The 21413-nt window shown below is 33.3% G+C and overlaps 1 protein-coding gene across 3 annotated transcripts in view; it reads left to right on the forward strand.

The window, feature by feature from the left end:
• Positions 1–14670, forward strand: part of LOC150086776 (cyclin-dependent kinase 17-like) — a 279296-nt gene extending 264626 nt beyond the window's left edge. The window contains exons 13-14 of one of the 3 annotated variants that reach the window (XM_090372743.1): positions 4974–5051; positions 13861–14670. In XM_090372743.1, coding sequence (XP_090228869.1) covers positions 4974–5051; positions 13861–13898 — 116 coding nt within the window. In that variant the 3' untranslated portion in view covers positions 13899–14670. Of the gene's footprint in view, positions 1–4973; positions 5052–12848; positions 13100–13860 lie in introns of those variants that run through there. The other 2 variants (XM_090372745.1, XM_090372744.1) reach the window with 2 other exon arrangements.
• Positions 14671–21413: the final 6743 nt, after the last annotated feature.

The following is a 21413-nucleotide window of genomic DNA, read 5'->3' on the forward strand; positions in this document are numbered from 1 at the left end:
AATTGAATTTTGACATTTCGTGACTGGTTAGATTGCCTGAAAAACTGGAAAAATCAAAAACCAGCGATCCTGAGGTTGTTGGATTTTGGACTGGAAGGGTGCACCTGTTTTTATTTTTATCTACCTTTCATGTTGTTTCCTATAAGTGTTGTGATGCAGAAATGATTTTAGTTCTTATAACTACAGCACTATACACATTTTCATATTTGATATCTACATGTGCTTGTCTAAATGAAGCTGTTTGATATTCTAACCACTGCCTATTGATAGTGCTTGTAATCTTAGTAATAGTAGTCAACAATGAATGTTTAAAAAGATAGCGAGAGTTTTGTTTTTGTTTGAATAATGTTGATGCAGAAAAAAGTAAGTGAACTAAATGTTGAGTACAATTATTTATGAAACTTACAAGCAGGGAATTAAGAAGAATTTAACCAATATAAGAGTTTTATATATATATAAAAAAAGTAGTTAATATATAATTTAAAAGAAAAATTAATTTCTTAAATTAAATAAAAATTGAATCATTCATATATTGGAAGCTTCAAATTGAAACAAAGTTTGTCAAAAATGAAAAACAGGTTGAGAATAAAGAACTTCAACAATTATGCTTTCTGTAATAAAGCGTTTGCAGATGTACATAAAAAGTTTTCTTATTTGAAATCTAATTTGGCATAAGATCATTGCATAAGCTCTCAACATTCTTATCAACAAAGCATCGCTATCGTTAATTAAAAGAATAAGCACACTATTCAGAATTAGCAGCTGCTGCTAATATTCAGTACTATTGAACCATCTTTAAGGAATTTCTTAAAGCTAATTACTACATGTTAAAGGCAAAAGGAACAATTAATTTACTGTTAAGGAGGATAGCATTCATCATTGCTATATGGCATTAACAAGCTATGTTTCTTTTCTACCTTGCTGCAAAATGAGCAGCAAGGTAGGTGTATAACTGTTGATGATGAATCGTCAACAGTTATACACCAATCATGGTAGATTAGCGGGAGTGCAGTAGCACACGCTCCTTGAGTAGACCGGGGTTCAAGCCCCTGACTGCTGAATACGGTCGATCTGCCAACCCGCACTGGACCAGCGAGGTAGATTGTGGTCCATTTCTCTCAGCATGAATTGTTGAGGAGGCTTCCATCCTGCAGTGGGTTGATAATGGCTGCATTTTTTTTTTTTTTTTTCATGGTAGATTGGTGTACAGCTGTTGAAAATGATGTAGCCATAGATAATACTGCAACTGTGATTATTATTCTAAAGATATGATAAAAAAAACATGTATCTAAGAATAAGAAGCACAGATTTATTTTAAGTTAGTAACTATAAATGGTGGCCACTGCTAGATTAAAGTATAGCATTATTAATCTTCTCAATTGTCAAACAAACTGTAATTTGTATGTGCTCATTTTTTTTTTTTTTTTTGTGTGTTATTCATGTTTAAGACCTCATTAAAAATATAATATTTGTTTTTCTTTCAGAAGTTATGACTTTGTTTTCTGACATGCACTTCTTAAAAATTTTAAGTCAGCCAATGGTAAAAATGTGACACGAGTAATTACAGACCAGTTAGTTTAACTTCTGTTCCGGGTAAAATAATGGAGTCACTGATTAAAGATGCATTGCAGGATCATCTAGACAAGACTGCAGCAATAATTCAGACACAGCATGGGTTTGTTAAGGGAAAGTCTTGTCTGACAAATTTGATAGGATATTATGATGTGGTTACAAAGGAACTGGATGCAAAAAATAATTTTGATATCATATTTGGATTTCAGGAAAGCTTTTGACACTGTTGCGCATGGAAGACTATTGTACAAATTGGAGCAGAATGGTATTAAGGGTAAGTTGCTACAATGGATAAAAGGATGGTTAAGTGGGCGAAGACAGAGGGTGGTAATCAATGGGTGCTGCTCTTCTTGGACTAATGTTATTAGTGGAGTCCCAGAGGGTTCGGTGTTAGGTCCACTGTTGTTTTGTATATTTATCAATGATATTGATGAAGGTATATGAGGCTTAATGTCGAAGTTTGCAGATGATACAAAGGTTGGCAGGGTTGTTAATGACAGTAATGGCAGTGTGCTACTGCAGCAGGATCTAGATAATTTGGGCAGATGGGCTAAGAAGTGGCAACTGAAGTTTAACCTTGACAAATGCAAAGTACTGCATATGGGTAGAAGTAACCCCAGAGAAACGTACCAACTGTGTGGTACTACACTTAAGGTGGTAGAAAATGAAAAAGACCTGGGAGTAATTGTGCAGTCAGATATGAAGTTTTCTGAGCAATGCAGACAGGCTGCCAGGGCAGGTCATGGGTTTTGTCAATGATATATAGGAATTTTGCTAGCAGGGAAAAGGAGGTGATTATCCCTCTGTATAAGGCAATGGTCAGGCCACGCCTTGAGTACCGCGTACAGATCTGGAGGCCTCATTTTAGGAAGGATGTAGATTTACTTGAGCGTGTACGGAGAAGGGCAACAAGATTGGTGAGGGGAATGAAGGGATCCTCTTACCACGAGAGGCTTAAGTTCTGCAAATTGCAGTGGCTGGAGACTAGGCACCTGCGCGGTGATCTGATTGAGGTATATAAGGCCTTGAATGGGTTGAGCATGCTGAATTTTGATGGGATCCTTCCACTTGTTCAGATTACGAACCTAAGGGGGCATAAATTCAAATTAAGAAAAGACAGATGTAGATTAGATGTGCGGAAATTTGCCTTTAGCCAGCAGGTGGTTAATTGCTGGAACAAACTTCCATCTGTCGTTGTGGAAGTTGATAGGTTGAATAAATTTAAGGAGGAACTGGACAGGCATTTGGAGGGAATGGTGTGATTTTTTTTTTTTTTTTTTTTGGCTGATGCTGCATAAGCTCATACACTTGCTTTCTTGCATCAAATGCTACTACTACTACTACTAATGCAATGTTTCTGGATCTATGTTAGAAATTTTGGAAACCATACTAAGAACAGAATATTGCTTGTCTGAATACTCTCTGTTGGGAACAACATGGGGGATGCATTCTTTGAACCTATTGGAGTACTTTATTCATCATTCATAACTATTACCCAGTATACTCTGTGCACTTGTAATTTGGAATTTTATGACAGGTTTCTTTTCTTCATTTAACATTTAAAAGCTGTTGGATAGACTGTGGATTGCTATTTCTTGATTAGCTCAAAAGTTAAAGGGTGGAATAACAAGCTGTTCATGTAGCCTATGACTTTCAACAGTTTATCTTTTTTGATAAGGACATCCACCATTTTCATGGTGGATGTCCTTATTGTATAATGTATAAATTAATGTATTGATTATGTATAGTAGTACATACACTTGGTCTGGCAGTTTATGTGCACAAGAGTGCATTTACACAAAATAAGCAGCAGATGTATGTACAAACCTTAAATATTAAAATTTTATTTACATCTGATGGTATTTACAAAATAAGATATTTTAATTAACTTCTTTTTTTATATCAATATATTTGTTTTTGATATGTTGATATACAGGTGGGAGTCAATGAGATTTTGAAAATCTAAATTTAACTTATGTGCTGGCATTGGAGTGAATTCAGAGATTGGTACTAATGCTTCTGCTGAATAATAAAAAAAAAAAAAAAAAAAGTAAAGTGCAGCCATTATCAACCCACTGCAGGATGGAAGCCTCCTCAACAATTCATGCTGAGGGAAATGGACCATAATCTGCCACGCTGGTCCAGTGCAGGTTGGCAGATTGACCGTATTCAGCAGTCAGGGGCTTGAACCCCAGTCTACTCAAAGCGCGTGTGCTACTGCACTCCCGCTCCTGCCCACTTGGCTACAGAGGCCGTATAATAGGATATATTAACTGTCCTATATGTGCAGGTAGTGATGTGTAGCAGCAGAGAATACTGCATTCATAGTGAGGGGTGAATCCAAGCTTGCACAACACAGCGTTGTTCTGTTTCTTACAATGGATGGTCTTTCCAGCAGAAGTTACTGGCTTATGGAAAAGTTGCAGGTCATCTTTCTTTGTACAATGAAGAAAGATAAACTCTGAAGGATGACTCTTTCCCAGGACAAGCTCACACAGCTGTCACAGAAGAAAACAGTCTTGCTAGCATTATTATTATTTATTATTATTATTATTATTAGCCATAAGGTGCAAGGAAGCCTGAGGCTTATGCTGCACCAGCCAAAAAAAAAATTCTGAATTACCCCGAGAGAGTCAGAAGTAGAAGGGAATCACCAAGAAAGAGAAGAATGAGGATATCCAGCTTAGGACCCTGGGTGTGCCAAGCCTATACTCACCAGATGTGAGCCCCTGGTGGAATGATATACAAATGCTAATGATGTAGCCAAAGAGCTAGATATGGGATGGCCTGTAGTCAAGGGTGTATCTACACCATCATGCATAGAAGATTGCAATAAAGGAAGGTATGTGTGAAGTGTTCCCAAGTTTCTCAGTGATGAATAGATATGTTTGTCAATGGAATTGTGTCAAAAACACTTAATGCAATATAAGGAAGAATGAAAGTACTTCTTGGATTGCACAGTGACTGTGGATGAGACATGGTGCAGGAACTTTCAAACATGCAGTAGAAACCTCAATCGCTACTGCAACTGAAGAAATTAAATACATAGTTTCAGAGGGCTGAAAATTTATGCACAAATCCTCAAAATTGAACGTCAGTGTTCCATCAAAAACAAAAGACCTAGACTTTTGACTGATGGTGTCATTTTGTCACATGACAATGCTTGGCCATGTGCAGCTCAGCACACTATAATAATCTCCCAGAAATTACACTGGGAAGTGATTGAAAATTCTCTGAACAGTTCAGACTTATCACCTATTTATCACCACTTATCACAGTTCAGACTTATTTTCAGAGAGTTCATATTAGGATGAAGCAGTATTAGTAATAAAAAAATTTAATTCACTTTTTGTTGTTTGTGTGTTTATATCAAGAAAAATAAATACTTTATTTATTTTCAGCTGCGTCAATATTTATTATCCCAGGTATCCAGCTCAGTCGAGATCCAGGTAGTAGCAGATCTGCTTTTTCTAGCTCAGGTGAGTTACTAAAATTTGTATATTTATTACTGTTTATACAAATCAAATGACTGGTGTAAGTCCATTTCACATACACACATTTTCTTTCTCTCTCTCTCTCTCTCTCTCTCTCTCTCTCTCTCTCTCTCTCTCTCTCTCTCTCTTATCCGCCCCTCTCCCCCCTTCCAGATTGTATTGGAACATAAAAGAAACAGCAGTTTAAAAAAAAAACAATTTAATGTCCACTATGAGTGAACATTTAATTTTATTTTTAATGCTGTAACAGCCCAATGAGATGCACTTAAAACAAGATTTCTGTTTGTAGATACCAGAATTTTCTGGCACTCATTTCTCAGTGCACTAGTTAGTTCATTTGCAGAAATGTTCTTAGAAAGGTTTTGGTTGTGGTTTCAGGCCAGTCAAGGTAGCTTTTGTTCTCAGATCTGTGCAGGCCTCAGGTGCAAAGTGGTTTTGTGATCAGGTGTCTTTGCCAGTGATTTTGTGCTCTCTTGAAGAAATAAAATCATTTCCTTGTTTACTGCATTACCCTAATACTCAATTAAATAATCTTTCAGTAAAGAGATCACTTTACTAGGTCAGGAGGAAAAGTAACCTTCTTTACTTTAATAGATCAGGAGGAAAAGTAACCTTCTTTACTTTAATAGATCAGGAGGAAAAGTAACAGTCTTTCTTTCTTTCTTATTTTTGATTTTATTTTATTACTAACCCACTGTTGGTCAAAAAGATGGCACTTTTCCTGCCTCCAAAAAGATGGCACTTTTCCTGCCATGTGGTGGGGCTACTAACCAGGAGTGGAAAAGGTCTCCCAGGGCAAAATGGAGCAAACAGTTCCTAAAACACAGAAATCCACTGGGTGCACAGAACAAACCTTGACAGGGCAACAACAAGAGCTGGTTCTGTTGCAACAAAATGTCAGAAGACTCATATAGACAGAATCCAAACTCCAACTTTCCTAATCGTTCATTGAACTCAAAAAGAACTGATTGGAAAACTCTCTCCATTCTTGGTGCAGAAATTCCTAGAAAGCACAGTAGACAGTTTGTCATTTAATATCAGGAGACTTACTGGATTTTATAGGTGCTCGACAGTCTGAGCACCTACAAAAACTAAAAATATGTGGTGGAACGTCTGTCACCATTTCACTACAAATTTCCCCGAACACATCAAGAGCATCATCATTGAATGAGCCCTCATCAATTTGTCGGATGAAAAGCTAAAACAAGACTTGCGAGATCAAGGAGTTGTCAACATAAAGTGAATTTTGAAAAGAAGGATGATATACTAGTTCCCATTCAGAATATAATCCTTATTTTTGACAGTCCCAAACTACCAACAATGATGAAAGCAGGTTACTTAACTGCCATGTTAAAGCCTACATTCCAAACTCCTTATACTTCTGCAAATGCCAGAAGTTTGGGAACTCAGACCGTCTGCAGAGGAACAGCTGCTTGTGCCACATGTGGATCCACAGCGCCCTCGAATACTGACTGCACAGCCACAACACCCAATTGAATTGTATTAACTGCAAAGAAGAACATGCGGCATATTCCAAAGAGCGTTCCCTCTGAAAACGTGAAAAAAAGATACAGTAGTACAAAACTGAACACAATGTAACCTACCAAGAGGCCAAACAATCTTTACCAGCTCTAAATATTAATAAGCCAACTTATGCCCAAGTAACCAAATGACATATATCACTTACTACCGAAAGTGCAGTAATCGTATCACCAATCAAGCTGAGTGGGCAAGGTCAATATTGGTTACTATACCAATAAACCAAACTTGCAACCAAATTAAAGCTGTAAATATGATAACAATCAGATGCCATTCCACAGCAGAATACTACAGTATCTACTACTCCTGATGCAAACCAGACTGCATGAACTTAGAAGATAGTTCACATCAATATGACCAAATTCAAGAATTATTCTCTGACAAGGAGATGGACACAGGGGAACCATACTTAAAAAGGTAAATTTGAGTGGTACAAACCTTCAGACCCTTGAAAACAAATTGAGGATTTCACTAAATTTAAATAATTCTTAACTTCTTGCTACATAGTAATTTGACTGACATTCAAGGTATCCTCTCACAATAAGATTCCATTGTCTTATGCCTACAGGAAACCAGTCTATAACTCCAAATATAACTGTTTTCCTCCTGAATTACATAATTCAGCAAGATCATGTTGCACACAGATCTGTATCAAAGAACATAAACCAGTAGTAGACCCCCAAAACTCTCCTCCTTCCAACTTTGCACATCAAAGTGGGTTTGATGAAACAGTTTGTGAAGATTTACCTCTGAATGGTCCCTACTTCAACTACCTTTGCATTAAATTCCCATCGATCACCCAAGAGAAACTAAAACGAGGTATTTTTGTTGGACCTCAAATTTGCAAACCAATGAGGGACCAAGATTTTGAGGGAACTGTGAATAAAAGAGAAAAACAGGCATGGATTAGCTTCAGTCTGTTAAGAATTTTATAGGGAACCACAAAGATCCAAACTATAAGAATATAGGCAAAAATGTGTTGCCAAATTCAAGAAGCTGGGCTGCAACATGAGTGTCAAGGTGCATTTTTTACACTTCTACATTGACTACTTCTCTGAAAATATAGGAAGTGTTAAAATATAGTGAAGAACAGGGTGAGAGGCTTCACCAGGACATTAAAGACATGGAGATGAGGTACTAGGGGAAGTGGAATGTCAAGATGATGGCTGATTATTACTGGATGCTGAAGAGGGACTGTAAAGTAGAAGGATATACTAGAAAATCAAACAAATGAAAATTTGACCCTTCATAGATCAGTTTTTAAAATGAGAGGTGAGTGTTTAGTGGACTTTTTACCACTGCCCTTTTTAATAGAGCTTTCAACATGTATTTAAATATAAAAGTCTGGCAAAAGCAGTATTTTAATTTCAGCCAAAATAATTTCAGTGCACAAATTCTGAAAAAATCAATGACAATTTGTAAAAAATCAAATTTTCTTTTGTGATTTTTGAAAAAACTTGATGTGATGGAAACAAATGGAAGTCATTTTTGAAATCAGCATTAGGAAATGATTCAGAAACACCCTTTTCTCAGAAAACATTAGTGAATTTTTTTTCAAAATGTAGACTGTTGTAACTGCCTTACAATCTCTGTTGATTTTGTTCAAGATGCAATGCAATTTTCATGAGTAGTTCATTAAACTTTGTAATTTTGAGAATGTTGTTCTTTAGAAAATGCAGCTATATAACAAGTTATTGATACATTCAGAACTTGGTGGTTAAGTTTATACCAGTCAATCAATTGCATATTAAAAATTTCAGCGTTGAACATGTTTTTCCTTTTGGAAGAAAAGCCACCAAAATTTATATAAATTTTTTTTTCAATCACCAATTAATGAAGTGTACTTCCATCTTATGCATAGTACTTGGCATATTCAATAAGTAGTTACTAAAACATGAATGTTCTGAAAATTGCATAATAGAGGTCATGATTTATGTGCATTGGTTGATTGAAAATGCTTAAATTATATGCTGAAAAAAAATGTGTTCTCTTAAAGTGCTTGGGAAATTTTTACTGATAACAGATTCTGAGTGAAGAATTAATATTTAAAGATGAAAAATTGTCTACGTATAAAACAACATGTGAATATCTAGAAAAAATGGGCTGAACCCTTCAATAAATTCAAAATTTATGGGGTGAATGCTTTTAAAAGTACACATACTTGGAGGAAGTACCAAATATGTGTAACAATGGTACTATGGAATATCAAATTGGCAAAAACCTATTATTTGTTTTCTTTGCTTAAAACTTTCATTTTAGAAGAGTTGAAAAAAGAGAAATGATGTCTAGATTAAGAGATCTTATTTCATTTGGTGGTCGCTGTTTTTGCTGCAGTTTGTATTTCAAGAGAAGACCTCAGAATCTGAAAAATTAACTACCTTTTGTTTGCAGTTCTGGCACAAAATGGAAATGTTGAAAGAATATTTTTGGAAATCTGTGAATCATTATTCAAAATTCTTATAATTGGCCACACCTCAGCTCTTCCACATGGGTACTGAACCCTAATGTTATTTATACTCAGTCACTCTAAAAACTGTTTATATTTTCTTGAAAAACTTTATTTATCTTGAATATAGTTTTAATACCCCACATTGATTAAACTAGGCATTTAGAATGGTCCTGTCAATATTAATTGGTCAGATGGACAAAACTGTCTATATATAAAAACCATTAATGCCATTATGTTATATAAATTTAACATGTAAAGATTTTAATCAGTCAAAATATGAATTGGCAGACCACATCAATAAAGGATGACTAAAGCCTTAGACACTGCATCACAGTACCATGTAATTATTACCATGTAATGTTTAGGTAATGTATTCTAAAGAATACAACTCCTAAACATGACCAACTTCTCATTGTCCTGATTTTTTTTTTTAAATGAGTCCAGATTTTAGGCTTTAAAACTCATTTTATCCCAGTTGTGGCTGTCACAATGTGGTCACTGTAAATAATGTTAAAATATCTTATGCCAAAAATTTATGAAAATGTTAGTAAAAGCTGTAAATGTGAGGAAGAAGGTGTGCAAAGGCATTCTTTCTACATATCTCTTTCTCCCTATGGAATGTAAATAGAATTACTGGAATGCAAATTACTGGAGTGTAAAGAGTAGTGCAAGAGGAATGAGTATGTCAAAGGGGTTAAAGCAAAATCTCGGAAATATTTGGGAAAGATGTTTAAAATATATCAGGAATGCGGAAATTGCTTTGGTTTTAGTTAAAATTCTCAGAAAAGGGAGAAAAAACATAAATGAGACAATTAAAAATTATCAGGATGAAGGTGAAACAGAAAAAAAGGGTATATTAGAAGTATGAATTTTCTGAAATAAATAAGTAGCTGAAGCCACTGAAATAGAGGAAAATACTGAATTGAAGAAACTTTTGGATGCTCTATCTATTGTTGAGGTAGAAAAGGCCATGAAAAATGCTTTTTTTCTTAAATTTTTAATGTCAAAAGCTGGAGGGGGGAAAAATAGTGTTACAGTGGTTACATTGCATTGTTTCTCAGATAAGTTCTGGAAGATTAGAGCAGAGCATTAAGTGAATCTATATATATATATATATATATATATGAAAATGAATCTGAATGTGGAAATTACAGAGGAATTTCACTCCTTAATGTGCCAAGTACCAGGTAAAACCTGTGAAAATACCTTAGAAAAGAGGTTTAAAAGTATTGTTGAATATATCACTGGGGAAGAACAGTCAGGTTTTCTTGGCATCCAAACAGGGATGCCAAGAAAAATAATTTACTAAGGCAAATTTTAGAAATACATGAGGTTCATTTAAGTTATAAGATCTCCAAATTTATTTCTGATAAGTTACACAAGATGCAGAGGTGACACTTGTCTCACTTTTCAACATAGTCTCCTAGAAGCTGCACACACTTTTCACACCTGTCCTTCCAAACTGTGAAAGCTGTGGCAAAGGTTTTTTTTTTTTTTTTTTTTTGGAGGAACGTTCAGTCCACTGGTAAATGGCAGAAGTGGCTGTTTGTTGGCTAGGAAATCTTCTGCCACAAAGAGCATCCTTCATCATTGGGATGACCTCAATGTTGTTTTCTTTAAAATAATTTTGCACATTTCCAGAACAATGGGGTGAAGTATTGTGCTGATGGAAAGAAATATGATTCAGTCTGTGTGGATGTTTTTCTGAAGTGTTGGGAGGAACATTTTCTTCAGAATTTCTTCATATGAGTTTCTTATCACTATAGTTCCCTTGGGTACATAATGTGTAAGGATTATTCCATCAGTAACCCAGAAAACAGCAACCATCATTTTCTCTGCACTTGCAGAAACATGGAACTTTTTGGGCAGTGGTGAATCAGTGTGCTTCCTTTGGGCAGACTGACATTTCATTTCTGGATTGAAGAGTGGAACTGATGTCTAATCCGTTGTGACCATTGAGGAAAAGAAAGATGCATTCACTGCAGCATCTTGAGTGAACATTGCTCCACATGAGTTGACATGATTGTCTTTTTGTTGCTAGGAAAACTGTCTTGGAACACACCAGGCTGACACCTTGCTCATTCTGAGATCTTCATGGAGTATGGTATGCATGGATCCAACAGAAATGGTTGTAGAAATGTGCTACAGTTTCATCCACTGTTGAGCAGATGATCAAAACCATTTCCTCAACCTGGCAGATGTTGGCCTTGAAATGACTGGTTCAACATCTTGGTTTGCATGCTTTGTTCTCACAACACTCCCATCCTTCATGAAACATATACCCAGCTATGAACATTTTTCACATCCATAAGGCCTACAGGACACACTTCTGACATTTCCCAATGGATTTCAATGGGACTCTTCTTGGCAAGATACAAAAATCAGATAATAGCATGTTCCTGATGATTGAAAGACACCATTTTAAGTATTATAAACATGTATACTGTTTAGAGCGCTGCGATCAATGTGATATACCGCATTGTGCTGTTGTCTTCTGAAAACATTCAGAACTAATTGGCAGTTATACTAAAAGAAGTCCCACGTGTATGCTTCAATTATTTTGTGAGAAATAAATTTGGAGACCTTATAACTTGAATGCACCTCATATGGCATTAAGGATAATCTTTTAAGAAGAATAAAAAGTTTTATATTAATAGTAAATCTGAAGTGAAAATCGATGGAAGTATCGGATAATGGCTTATGGGCTGTTTAATAGTTGGTGACAGAGTTTAGTGTTGGAAATGTAAACATTGGATCATTATTATATGCTGATAATGAGCATGCTGTTAAATAAATAGTTTTCAAGATTTTCCAGACTGAATAAATTAGAGAAAAGCTGTAATTCCATTACATAATTTCATAGAAACAAAACTTGTGAAAGTTGGTAGTTAGGGAAATTTAGACTGTAGACTAAATATTTGGAATGAATAGTGAGAAATTTAAATGAAGACTAAACTAAAATTTGGAACAGGTTACTAATTTTGCATATCTAGGAACAATCTTTGATGAAGATGGAAGAGTAGATGTGGAAATAACAGAATAAGTGAAATGTAGAAAGCCAGTTAAACAAATTCATTTAAAACAAAAGACAAAATCAGAAATTTTATACATAGGATAAAATTAGCCATTTTACAATACAAATTTTAAAGTCTGTTATAACCTGAAGTTGGGAGTTGGGTAAGAAATAATTTTGATCAAAAATTGGAATCTTCAGAAATGAGAGCTTTAAGAAAAATAAATGAAGCTAATAGATAAAGCAGTGGCAAGACCATATTACAAATAAGGAAAAGAAAACATTTTGGATTAACTAACGTCCAGTTCAAAGGTAAGCAGAGTAATTTAAAATGGTATGGCCATGTAGAAAGGATAGGAGAAGGGAGATTATCTAATAGATATTTTAAGAACAAATTAATTGGTAATAGGTCAAGAGAGCATTAGAGGAAAGAGTGCTTACTCTGGTTAAGACTAAAGATCTAAAAATAGGATAGTGTGAAGGAAAATAATGATTAGAAAACTGATAGTCCAGAAGGACCGATTTTTACTATCATAGTGGCCTGCACATACCAACTGGGTATAATAGCGTTGAATGTTGCTGATGATGAAATTAGGAATTTTAGCATATATTTATTTATATTTGTTTATGTTTTTATGGGAAAACAGTGGTTATGCTTGCCGAAAAGATTGCATCTGGTAATATATTAATTCATAATATAAAAAATTGATTATTTATTTATTTGTTATTAAGAAAAATACATTTATATTTATCATTAATAAAATGAATATTTATTATTTAGAAAAATAAATGGAACTAAACAGATGGAAGCAATGACAAGACTGTGTTACAAATGAGGAAATAAGTAACGATTTTGGGTTAAATAATATCCAAGCCTAGCTAACCAAAGATAGTGTGGACATATGGAAAAGATGGGAGAAGGGAGATTAACAAAGCAGATATTAGAAGCAGAAATGAATGGTAATAGACTAAGAGGCAGACCAAGATAAAGGTGGAGTGATGGCACCAAGAAAATATTAGAGGGAAAAGGGCTAGAGATCTAACAGGAAATAGGATAGCAAAGATAAAGTAGTGAATAGAAGCCTGATAGTCCAGGACTATTTATTACTGTCATGCACTCACTAGTTATAACATTTTGGATGATGATAAAAATATCTTCAAGAAACTGAAAACAGACACTTCCTTAAAGAGATGTAGCCATGATTAAAACCCAAAGTTGATATATTAATAAAACCAAAAATAATCTCAAATGCTTGTTAGTTCAGATATTTGAAATATTAAACACTTTTGATTTTCAGTACAATAAATATTGATTGTCTTAATGGCAGTTATTTAGATAAATTCCTTGTTTTCAATAATTATCATAGTGATTCCTTTATGGCTGTCTAGAAATTTCATGGTGATTAAAGAAAAAATGTTCTTCAAAAATACATAGCAGTAATGTTTATCTTCTAAGAGTGGATATGTGATCATCATTCCTGTGTTTTTTTTTTTGTTTTTTTTTTGCATGAATAGTATTTCAGTTGTCTAGTAAATATCAGCAGAAAATTGTTTTTGAAGTAAAATGATATAGAAAGCTTTATTTATTCATGTTTTTGGCTTTCAGTTCTGTTTTATTCATTATTGTTATTCTGTAGCTGCTGCCAGTATTTTAAGGTCTACTGTTTACTTAGAATATTTTCTCATTCTGCTTTTCTTTAATTGTTTTCATAATTGCCAGTTTGCCATTTTTTGTTCTCCATTTAAGTTGCACCTGCTCGATTTTCTTTTTGTTTTGCTTTGTTTTCCATTAGGTAATGGCCGTAGCCGAAGGCAGAGCATGTTACTGTGAAGTTAAAGCAATATGGAAATTTAAATTTATCCTTTGGTTCCTCAACAGTCTGAAGTGAGAAGGCCAGGTATGCAGCTCAAGTCACCAAAGAAAGTCAAGAGATGCAGCTATTCCTGAATTCTTATCAAGAAAGGTTGAAGCATTGTGTTCATTCTTTGTCACAGAGTGATTCACTCTGTGAAAGAATAATGCTCATTGTCACATTGTTTTAGGGCCACTGTAGTGCTTCTGGTGCTGTTTTAGAAATGGTGCATACTTTCATTACTCAGACCAACCTAAAAATCCAAGGATTCAGCTCATTGAAAAGTCCACAGTAGTTCAGTCTTCATTTAAATGATTGTGCAAATTTAGCAGTTCATGACATACTGCATCCTTGGGTTTTTGAGAACTGGAGCAATTAGTCTGAGTCAAGTCACAGTAAGTATTATTTATTAGTGACAAAAATCAATCAGTTAGTCTTCTGTGCATAAAGCACCATAATTTGTAATAAAATATCTAAGGTAGAATGTCTTCTGGTATATGGTTTCCATGTATTGTGCCATGCCATAAAGTGTTTGTAAACATTTTAAGCTTGAGCTTAATTTCTTTGTGGGGAAGGGGGGTAATATCATGTGTTCAGCATTAACCATAGAATGTATGTATGTGTGTGCGTGCGTGCGCATGTTCTGTTTGTGAATGGTAAGTCATACGTTTTTGTTGTGTAAAATCTGAAAGTTTAATAAAACAGGTAAAACCATATCAGTCATTGTACATTGTTTTCTAAGTGTTTATTCCCTGATGAATTATCTCTATATAATATAATTGTAACAAACATCTGCAAGTTTGTTTGATAAACAGTGTAAGTATCCTTCAAGCCATACATATGAATTAATAAGTTTTAAGTTTACACATGTGGGATTATACTTCACAGTAATTCATGTGTTTTACAGTTTTTGGAGATGTTATTGCAAGTGTGCATGTAATGCACAGTTGTTATAAATGAAATCTTTGAATACTGTATCTGCTGTTTGTGTTTATTTGATTCTGAATTTGTCAACTATTAACATCACTTTCCATTTCTACTGCTTACGTTGCTAATATGCAAGCATGAAATCAGTTCTACCATATTTTTTTCTCTTTTTTATATATACCTGTACACATCTTGCACTGAAGTGAACTATCATTATGGGTGTAGATTAATCATACAATATTTGAAAGGGAAACTGCACAGTTACTGATTTGTGATTTTTCAGATATATAATGTCATTATTTTTACTGTGTAGTGTATCATGTACAGTGTAATAATTATGTTGGAAGTAAATAAAATTTATGTTCAGTTGGTATTTGTATAAAGTTGGCAGGATTGCATTTGGAGAGTAAAAATAGTAGTGCAACTTCTCAAATATTGTTTGCCATAAATATTTTTAAGGACAATATTATTATCATTTGTTTTTCTTCTTTTCCTGCATGCGATGCAGAAAAATAAAATATTATTCAGTAAGTGTTTTCGTATCCGATTATCTTGGAACTAGAGCTTAGTCAGATAATAAAACACAAATAATTGTAAACCCATTAGATCCCTGCAAAAAAAAAAAAAAAAAAAAAAAAAAGAATCCTTGCAATTTTATTTTATTATTTTTTTTATGTGCTCTAAAACTTCATCAATTGACAGAAAACATATGGCTGCTTAATTATTAGGGTTCACACGATTAGAGCTAATAGATACAATGTGTTTTGTTATCTTTTGACATAAACAAGATGTCTGGTTGTTGTAGTAATGGAGTTTCAGGTAGGTAGTATTTTGGAGACCTGTGGTATGAGAGGTAATTGTTGTTGTGTCTGAAGGTCAGAGTTTGGGTTGTCTTTTTGAAGCCCTTACAAACGGTTCTTGTAACAATTTGCTTAACTTGGTTTCTCCCATAGATTAAAAATCAAGAATAAAAATTAGTTTTTGCTATTATATTTTGCATCATGAACTTTTTCATGGTCTCCACAAAATGAATACTTCAGATATCATATTATTCTGATCCCAAGTTACCTTAAATATTTTATCTTATGAATTTCCTTTCATTGTCTCATGGTGAAGGTTTAAAACCATATGAAAAATCTCTTTATCTGTAGGATTCGCTATTGAAATATCTGTATCACATTCTAACCAATAAACCATATTACCTTGATTACTGCCTAACAACAAACTGGCATTGACCTTACCACCACTGAAGTTATTTTATTAACTTGTCTTTTTTTTTTTTTTTTTTTTTTTTTGTTATTGGTTGTATTTAAAAAACTTAAATCCTGTCTGAGTCAAAGAGGCCAAAGGTTCCTCCAGGTTTTCCTTTTTTTTTTAATGTGGACCCTTTTATGGACTGTCATGCACGGGAATCATACTAGAAAGCAGTTTTTCTATAAAACCATTTGAGGTTCATTTATCATGACTATATGGGCACCTCATAAATTAAATTACTTTCTGTAATGGTAGTTCATATTTTGGCTCATTTCTTCATTTATTAATTATCTAATGGATGAGGAAATAATTACAGAGAAGAGGTATATTAGATGCCAAGAAGATAGTAGCAATGTTGTAATTTGCTAAACCTTCTGAAGGATGGTATGCATTGCTTTTTTTTATTCTTCCCAGTAACAGTTCTATGATTACAGAACAGCCTTTGAACTTTGGAGATAATAAGCTTGTCAAAATAACTGTTTCATAAATTTCAGATGGTCAGCAAATACCCTGAATTTTTAATAGAGAAATTATAGCAAAAAATTACCTTGCAGAGCGCTGTGATTTACTCAAGAGTGAACAATGGTTTCTGAGAGAGGGGGTGGGGGTGGGGGGGTTGTCCACTGTTTCTTGAATTAGTCGTGATTTTTGTTAATTGAATCCTTCCCAGTTTTTTTTTTTTTTTTAACATCTTTGTTCAAAAATTTTTCAACCATCTTTTCTGAAAAATGATATAGTTCACTAAACCCTATCTTTCTGTTAAATTCCTTGGCTTTCTTCACTATCATCACACCTGGTACAGGAATGCTTTTTCCTGCATTCCTTTCTCATTTAAATCAACTTGATGTAATGCAGCTAAATTTTACTTTCCTGTCGAAACTTTCCATTTGCCGAAGCACTATCAGTATGGAATTTACAGTTTAAATCTTGTGTCTCTAGAAAATCTTTCAAATTTTACCCATTTAAAAAAAAAAAAGGAAAGATTGATTACAACTAACCTTAGTGGCCGCCATGTGTTAGCATTTTACCCAAAACATCGGATACGATCATTCTTACTGCATAAGATGGCAGCTTTAAGTAATAACATGAAACTGTCTAGTAAAGCCATATTTTATATTTTATGATTGAATCAATGTGTTTAGAAAAAAAAAACAAACAAAAAACTTTTTTTTGTATATGAATTATTTACAGCCAATTATTTGAATGAAAGTTGGGGTTTCATTTGGGGTTTATTTTCCTTTTCTAGTACAGGATGTTTAATATATTTGTTACTTGTAAAAGATTGCTCAAGTTACACAATCATAAACTTGTCATCACACAGTTGTTCTCATGAACTGCAAATAAATTATTGTACTTATACCAAATAATTCCTGTTTGTTGTGATTCTCTGTATGCATTGCTTTTAGTTTTCATTAACAGAATATGAATAGCATATAGGAAATAAACATATCATACATAGTAGAATTACTCCAATGTTCAAAATTTTTTAATATAACTCATCATTCTAAAGTTTACTTTTTTAAAATATTCAGGCATGTACATTTTTATTTAAAATGAAGTTTTTTTAAAAAAAATACAAATTGGTATTGTTTTATAAAATGTTTTTAAAATCTGTGTATTCATGATCAGAAGGATGATTTGCTTTTAAAACATCAATGGTGAATTAAAAAAAAAAAAAAAAGTTTAATTATGGGTATACTATATTTATTGTAGACTTTTTATAAAATTATAGTGGCTAATTAAAATAGCTTTCAGTATTTTAAACTAGCTATTTTAAAAGCTAATTTAAAATAACTTCTGCTCACTTTAGAGAATTTTGAATGGAGGAAATAAGAAATATTAGTGTTTTAATCCAATTAATGATAAAGTGGTTAAGCTGGGAAGCTGAAAGTTTAAAAGTTTGTGTATATTTGCTTCCTGTATCCAAAAAAAAAAAGCAAAAATGTGATGATTAACTCTTTTCTATTCAAGTGTTTCTTTAATGCAAATTGATTCTGTCTTGCACAGTATATGTAGCATTTCCAGAGACTGGTTTACTGACCCAAAGTTGCAAAACAGTTCAAATTTGGCAATTTAATTATCAGTGCCAAAGGCATAAAATGGCATAATGTTTTATTAAAATGGTCCAAGTAAGACATTTGATGTGGTACAAAAAGTAATAAGAGAACATGTTACAAATATTAAACATGCAAGCATAAAATACCACTTAATTAAAACTGCTACCAGGAAAAATTCTGATAATCCATCAGATTGAGCAGTCAGTAAAAGCTTTTAATGCATAAATTCTTGCACTAAAAGTAGATAGTGGTTCTTAACATTTACAGAAGTGAAATTAATTTCATTACTGGAAAGGGGAAAAAAAAAAAAAAAAAAAAAACTGTTGCCCAAAATTTTACATAGTTTTTCGGCTGGGTGAGTTGAATACAAATCTGGGTGAGTAAATAAAAATGGCAAAACATGCCATTTGAACATTTAAAAAGATCTGTATTTAGTACTGTGTACTATGTCAAATAAAGTTTTTCCTTAAAAAGGTTAGCTCTCTTAGATGATTAGCAAACATATAAAAGCTGCACCTATGACACAAACATCATTGGAGTGGTAGTACAGTCATTAAAAAGTAATATACTCTCCAGTTTTATTTTTTTATTTAATAATAATAAATCTGCTTTAATAAAGTACATAAATTAAACAACTTAAAATATTAACATAAAAATATATGATAAAATTTGTAACAAATAAAAAAAGTTGAAATTTTGTCTTTTATGGGGATATAATTAATGAAAACACATTTCAGAGCCTGATGAGTTGGACTGTGACGAGTGCATTCTGAAATTAACTGAAGATATTGACTGCTGAGAATACATTCAATAAAACTTTTGTATTTTTAATATTCAGGGTAACAACTGGACTATAAAGACACGGTAGTTTTTGACCTGAAAAAAATGCACATTAAGTACAGTATTTTCTAAGAAAGGGTGAAAATTTGCAATATTTATCACATGAAATGATTCAAATTCATTTGAATTCAAAAACTCCATCAAATTGTGATTTATATATACAGGTAGATAAACTCCGTGTGGTGCTTTTTAACCAAGCCTGTATTGAAAGTTAAATTATTATAGAATGATTTTTCAAATAATAGCATAAAAGTAGTATAAATAATAGTATTTTATGTCTGTGAGGGACTAAATAAGTCAACAGTACTGAAAGTAAAAGATTTTTCAAATATTTTTAACAATGAAGAAAAAATCAAAAGTGTTCTTTTACTAATTTAGGTAATTTTAGTTTTTTTGATTTTATGGACTTTTCTCACAGCAAACAGGACTACAGAATGCACAAACTGAATATGCTGCAAATTAGGTAAGGCACCATTGTTATGTTTGTCAATATTGCATTATTTATGTAAGTAAATAGCACATGGTTTGGTAAACAGTTAATAAGATACTGACATGTGCTTTTATTGAATAAACAATACATACCACACCAACAAACACTGTCATTATGATAATTATTTGCACCCCTAATCTGAGTGTATGGTGGAATTTGTTGTAGGTTGCTAAGTAACAAAACAGATAAAGAATAGTCATCACCTTAGTGTTTTATATGTTATATAAAAGGTCAGGAGGGGAAGGAAGATTTGCTTCAAATATGAAATAAAAGGCCTTGAAGGAAAATGCACTCATGTAATGGTTGGACATTTTTATCCTTTTTTATTACTTCTAATGTGAAAACTTTGTTTTGAAAGGACAGAAGCCTTTTCAATGTGATCTTAGAATTCCAAAATTATAAAACAGATAAAAGATTGAACTTCTTGTAACTCTTGTATTTTCATGTGTTTTTGAAACCAGCAGTATTAAAACTTCCAAGTTAATGCCATGGTTTTATTGATCACAGCAAATTAATCTTTTTTTTGGTGATGCAAAAAAAAGTTAGTCTCCCATTTATATAAAAGATGAGATGTTGTATGGAGCCTGTTTCAGTTATTTGTCTCTCACCATATATACATATACTTATTTAATTGTAATTTAATATTATCATGTTTATTTTATTTTCGTATAATTAAGTATATAGTAAGCCAGAAACTTTTCAGATACTCTTTGTATATGATAGTTATTTTCAGTAGATAAATTATGGCTAGCATGTTTATGCCATCATATGTTATTTTTATGGCTGCATTGAATGGATGGACATTTCTGATTTCAAATCAAATTCATAATGAGTTTTGGACTAGAGAATGAAGTTCATTGTAACAAGGAAATCGGTGGGGTTCAAGCAATTCAGAAGCACATAATGGGTTGACTTTGGATCATCTGCTAGCAAAGGTTTGGTCACTATAGCCTTGTTTTATCTGATAACATATAGCGTTAACATAAGAAGAATTGCTTTTTTCCATCAACTGTGGTAAAGGCAGGTAATTACAGATTGGCCTATCATGTTTGGCATGGATGGGGGGTTGAATTTTCAGATAAGATCTTAGAGTATTTGTTCTATTCAGTGGAATACATTATTTTCAAGGATTTTATTATGTATGTGGAATAGCAAGTCTACTATTAACTGATTTGGGCATTTTATTTTCAGCTGCTATCGTTGATAATATGAGAAATTATAGAGTTCTTAAAATACCATGATTGTTAGACTGAATTCCAAATAGCTATTATTGTTGATTGTTAGAATTAGCTGCTGTTTGCTGATGCTGGCAGTATTTGTTAATTCCAAACAAGTTGTATAGGTTGTTGGTATATCAGTAGCACATTCTTGATTATCATCCCTTGAGAACCTAGTGAATGGCGCCTCCGTAGCCAGGTGGGAAGGAGCAGCAGTGCGTAGCACACGCTTCTTGATTAGACCGGGGTTCGAGCCCGTCACCACCAAATACGGAGGATGCGGAAAGGTTAAGGAATGACCGCCGCATATCCTGGAGCAATATGGCCTTAGTTGCTAATGCTCCTAAAAACCAAACAACAACAACAACAACCTAGTGAATGAGAATTGTTAGCCTTTCCATAATATCCTAGTGGCTCTAGTTAGAATGGGATTTCAATCTGCTAAAACATTAATTCATGCTATCCCATATTGTAGTGTGCTCTTCCATGGCCTATGGAGTAGTTTTTTTGTTGGAAACTTCAAACTATTTTCAGAGATTAATTCAGCTACTAATCCATATTCCAGGTTTTGAACACATGCTATGGTATACTGTTTGCTGCTTACATGCATTTATTTACATCAAGGGACTTTGGAGAGGTTTTTATTGTTTTGGGATGTTCAGAGTTCAGCATTGGGATTTGTATGACGAAGCACGGATCATGTGATCT

Source organism: Mastigoproctus giganteus, chromosome 4, assembly GCF_048544385.1.
Source record: "Mastigoproctus giganteus isolate SK-2022 chromosome 4, ASM4854438v1, whole genome shotgun sequence".
Lineage (NCBI taxonomy): Eukaryota > Metazoa > Arthropoda > Arachnida > Uropygi > Thelyphonidae > Mastigoproctus > Mastigoproctus giganteus.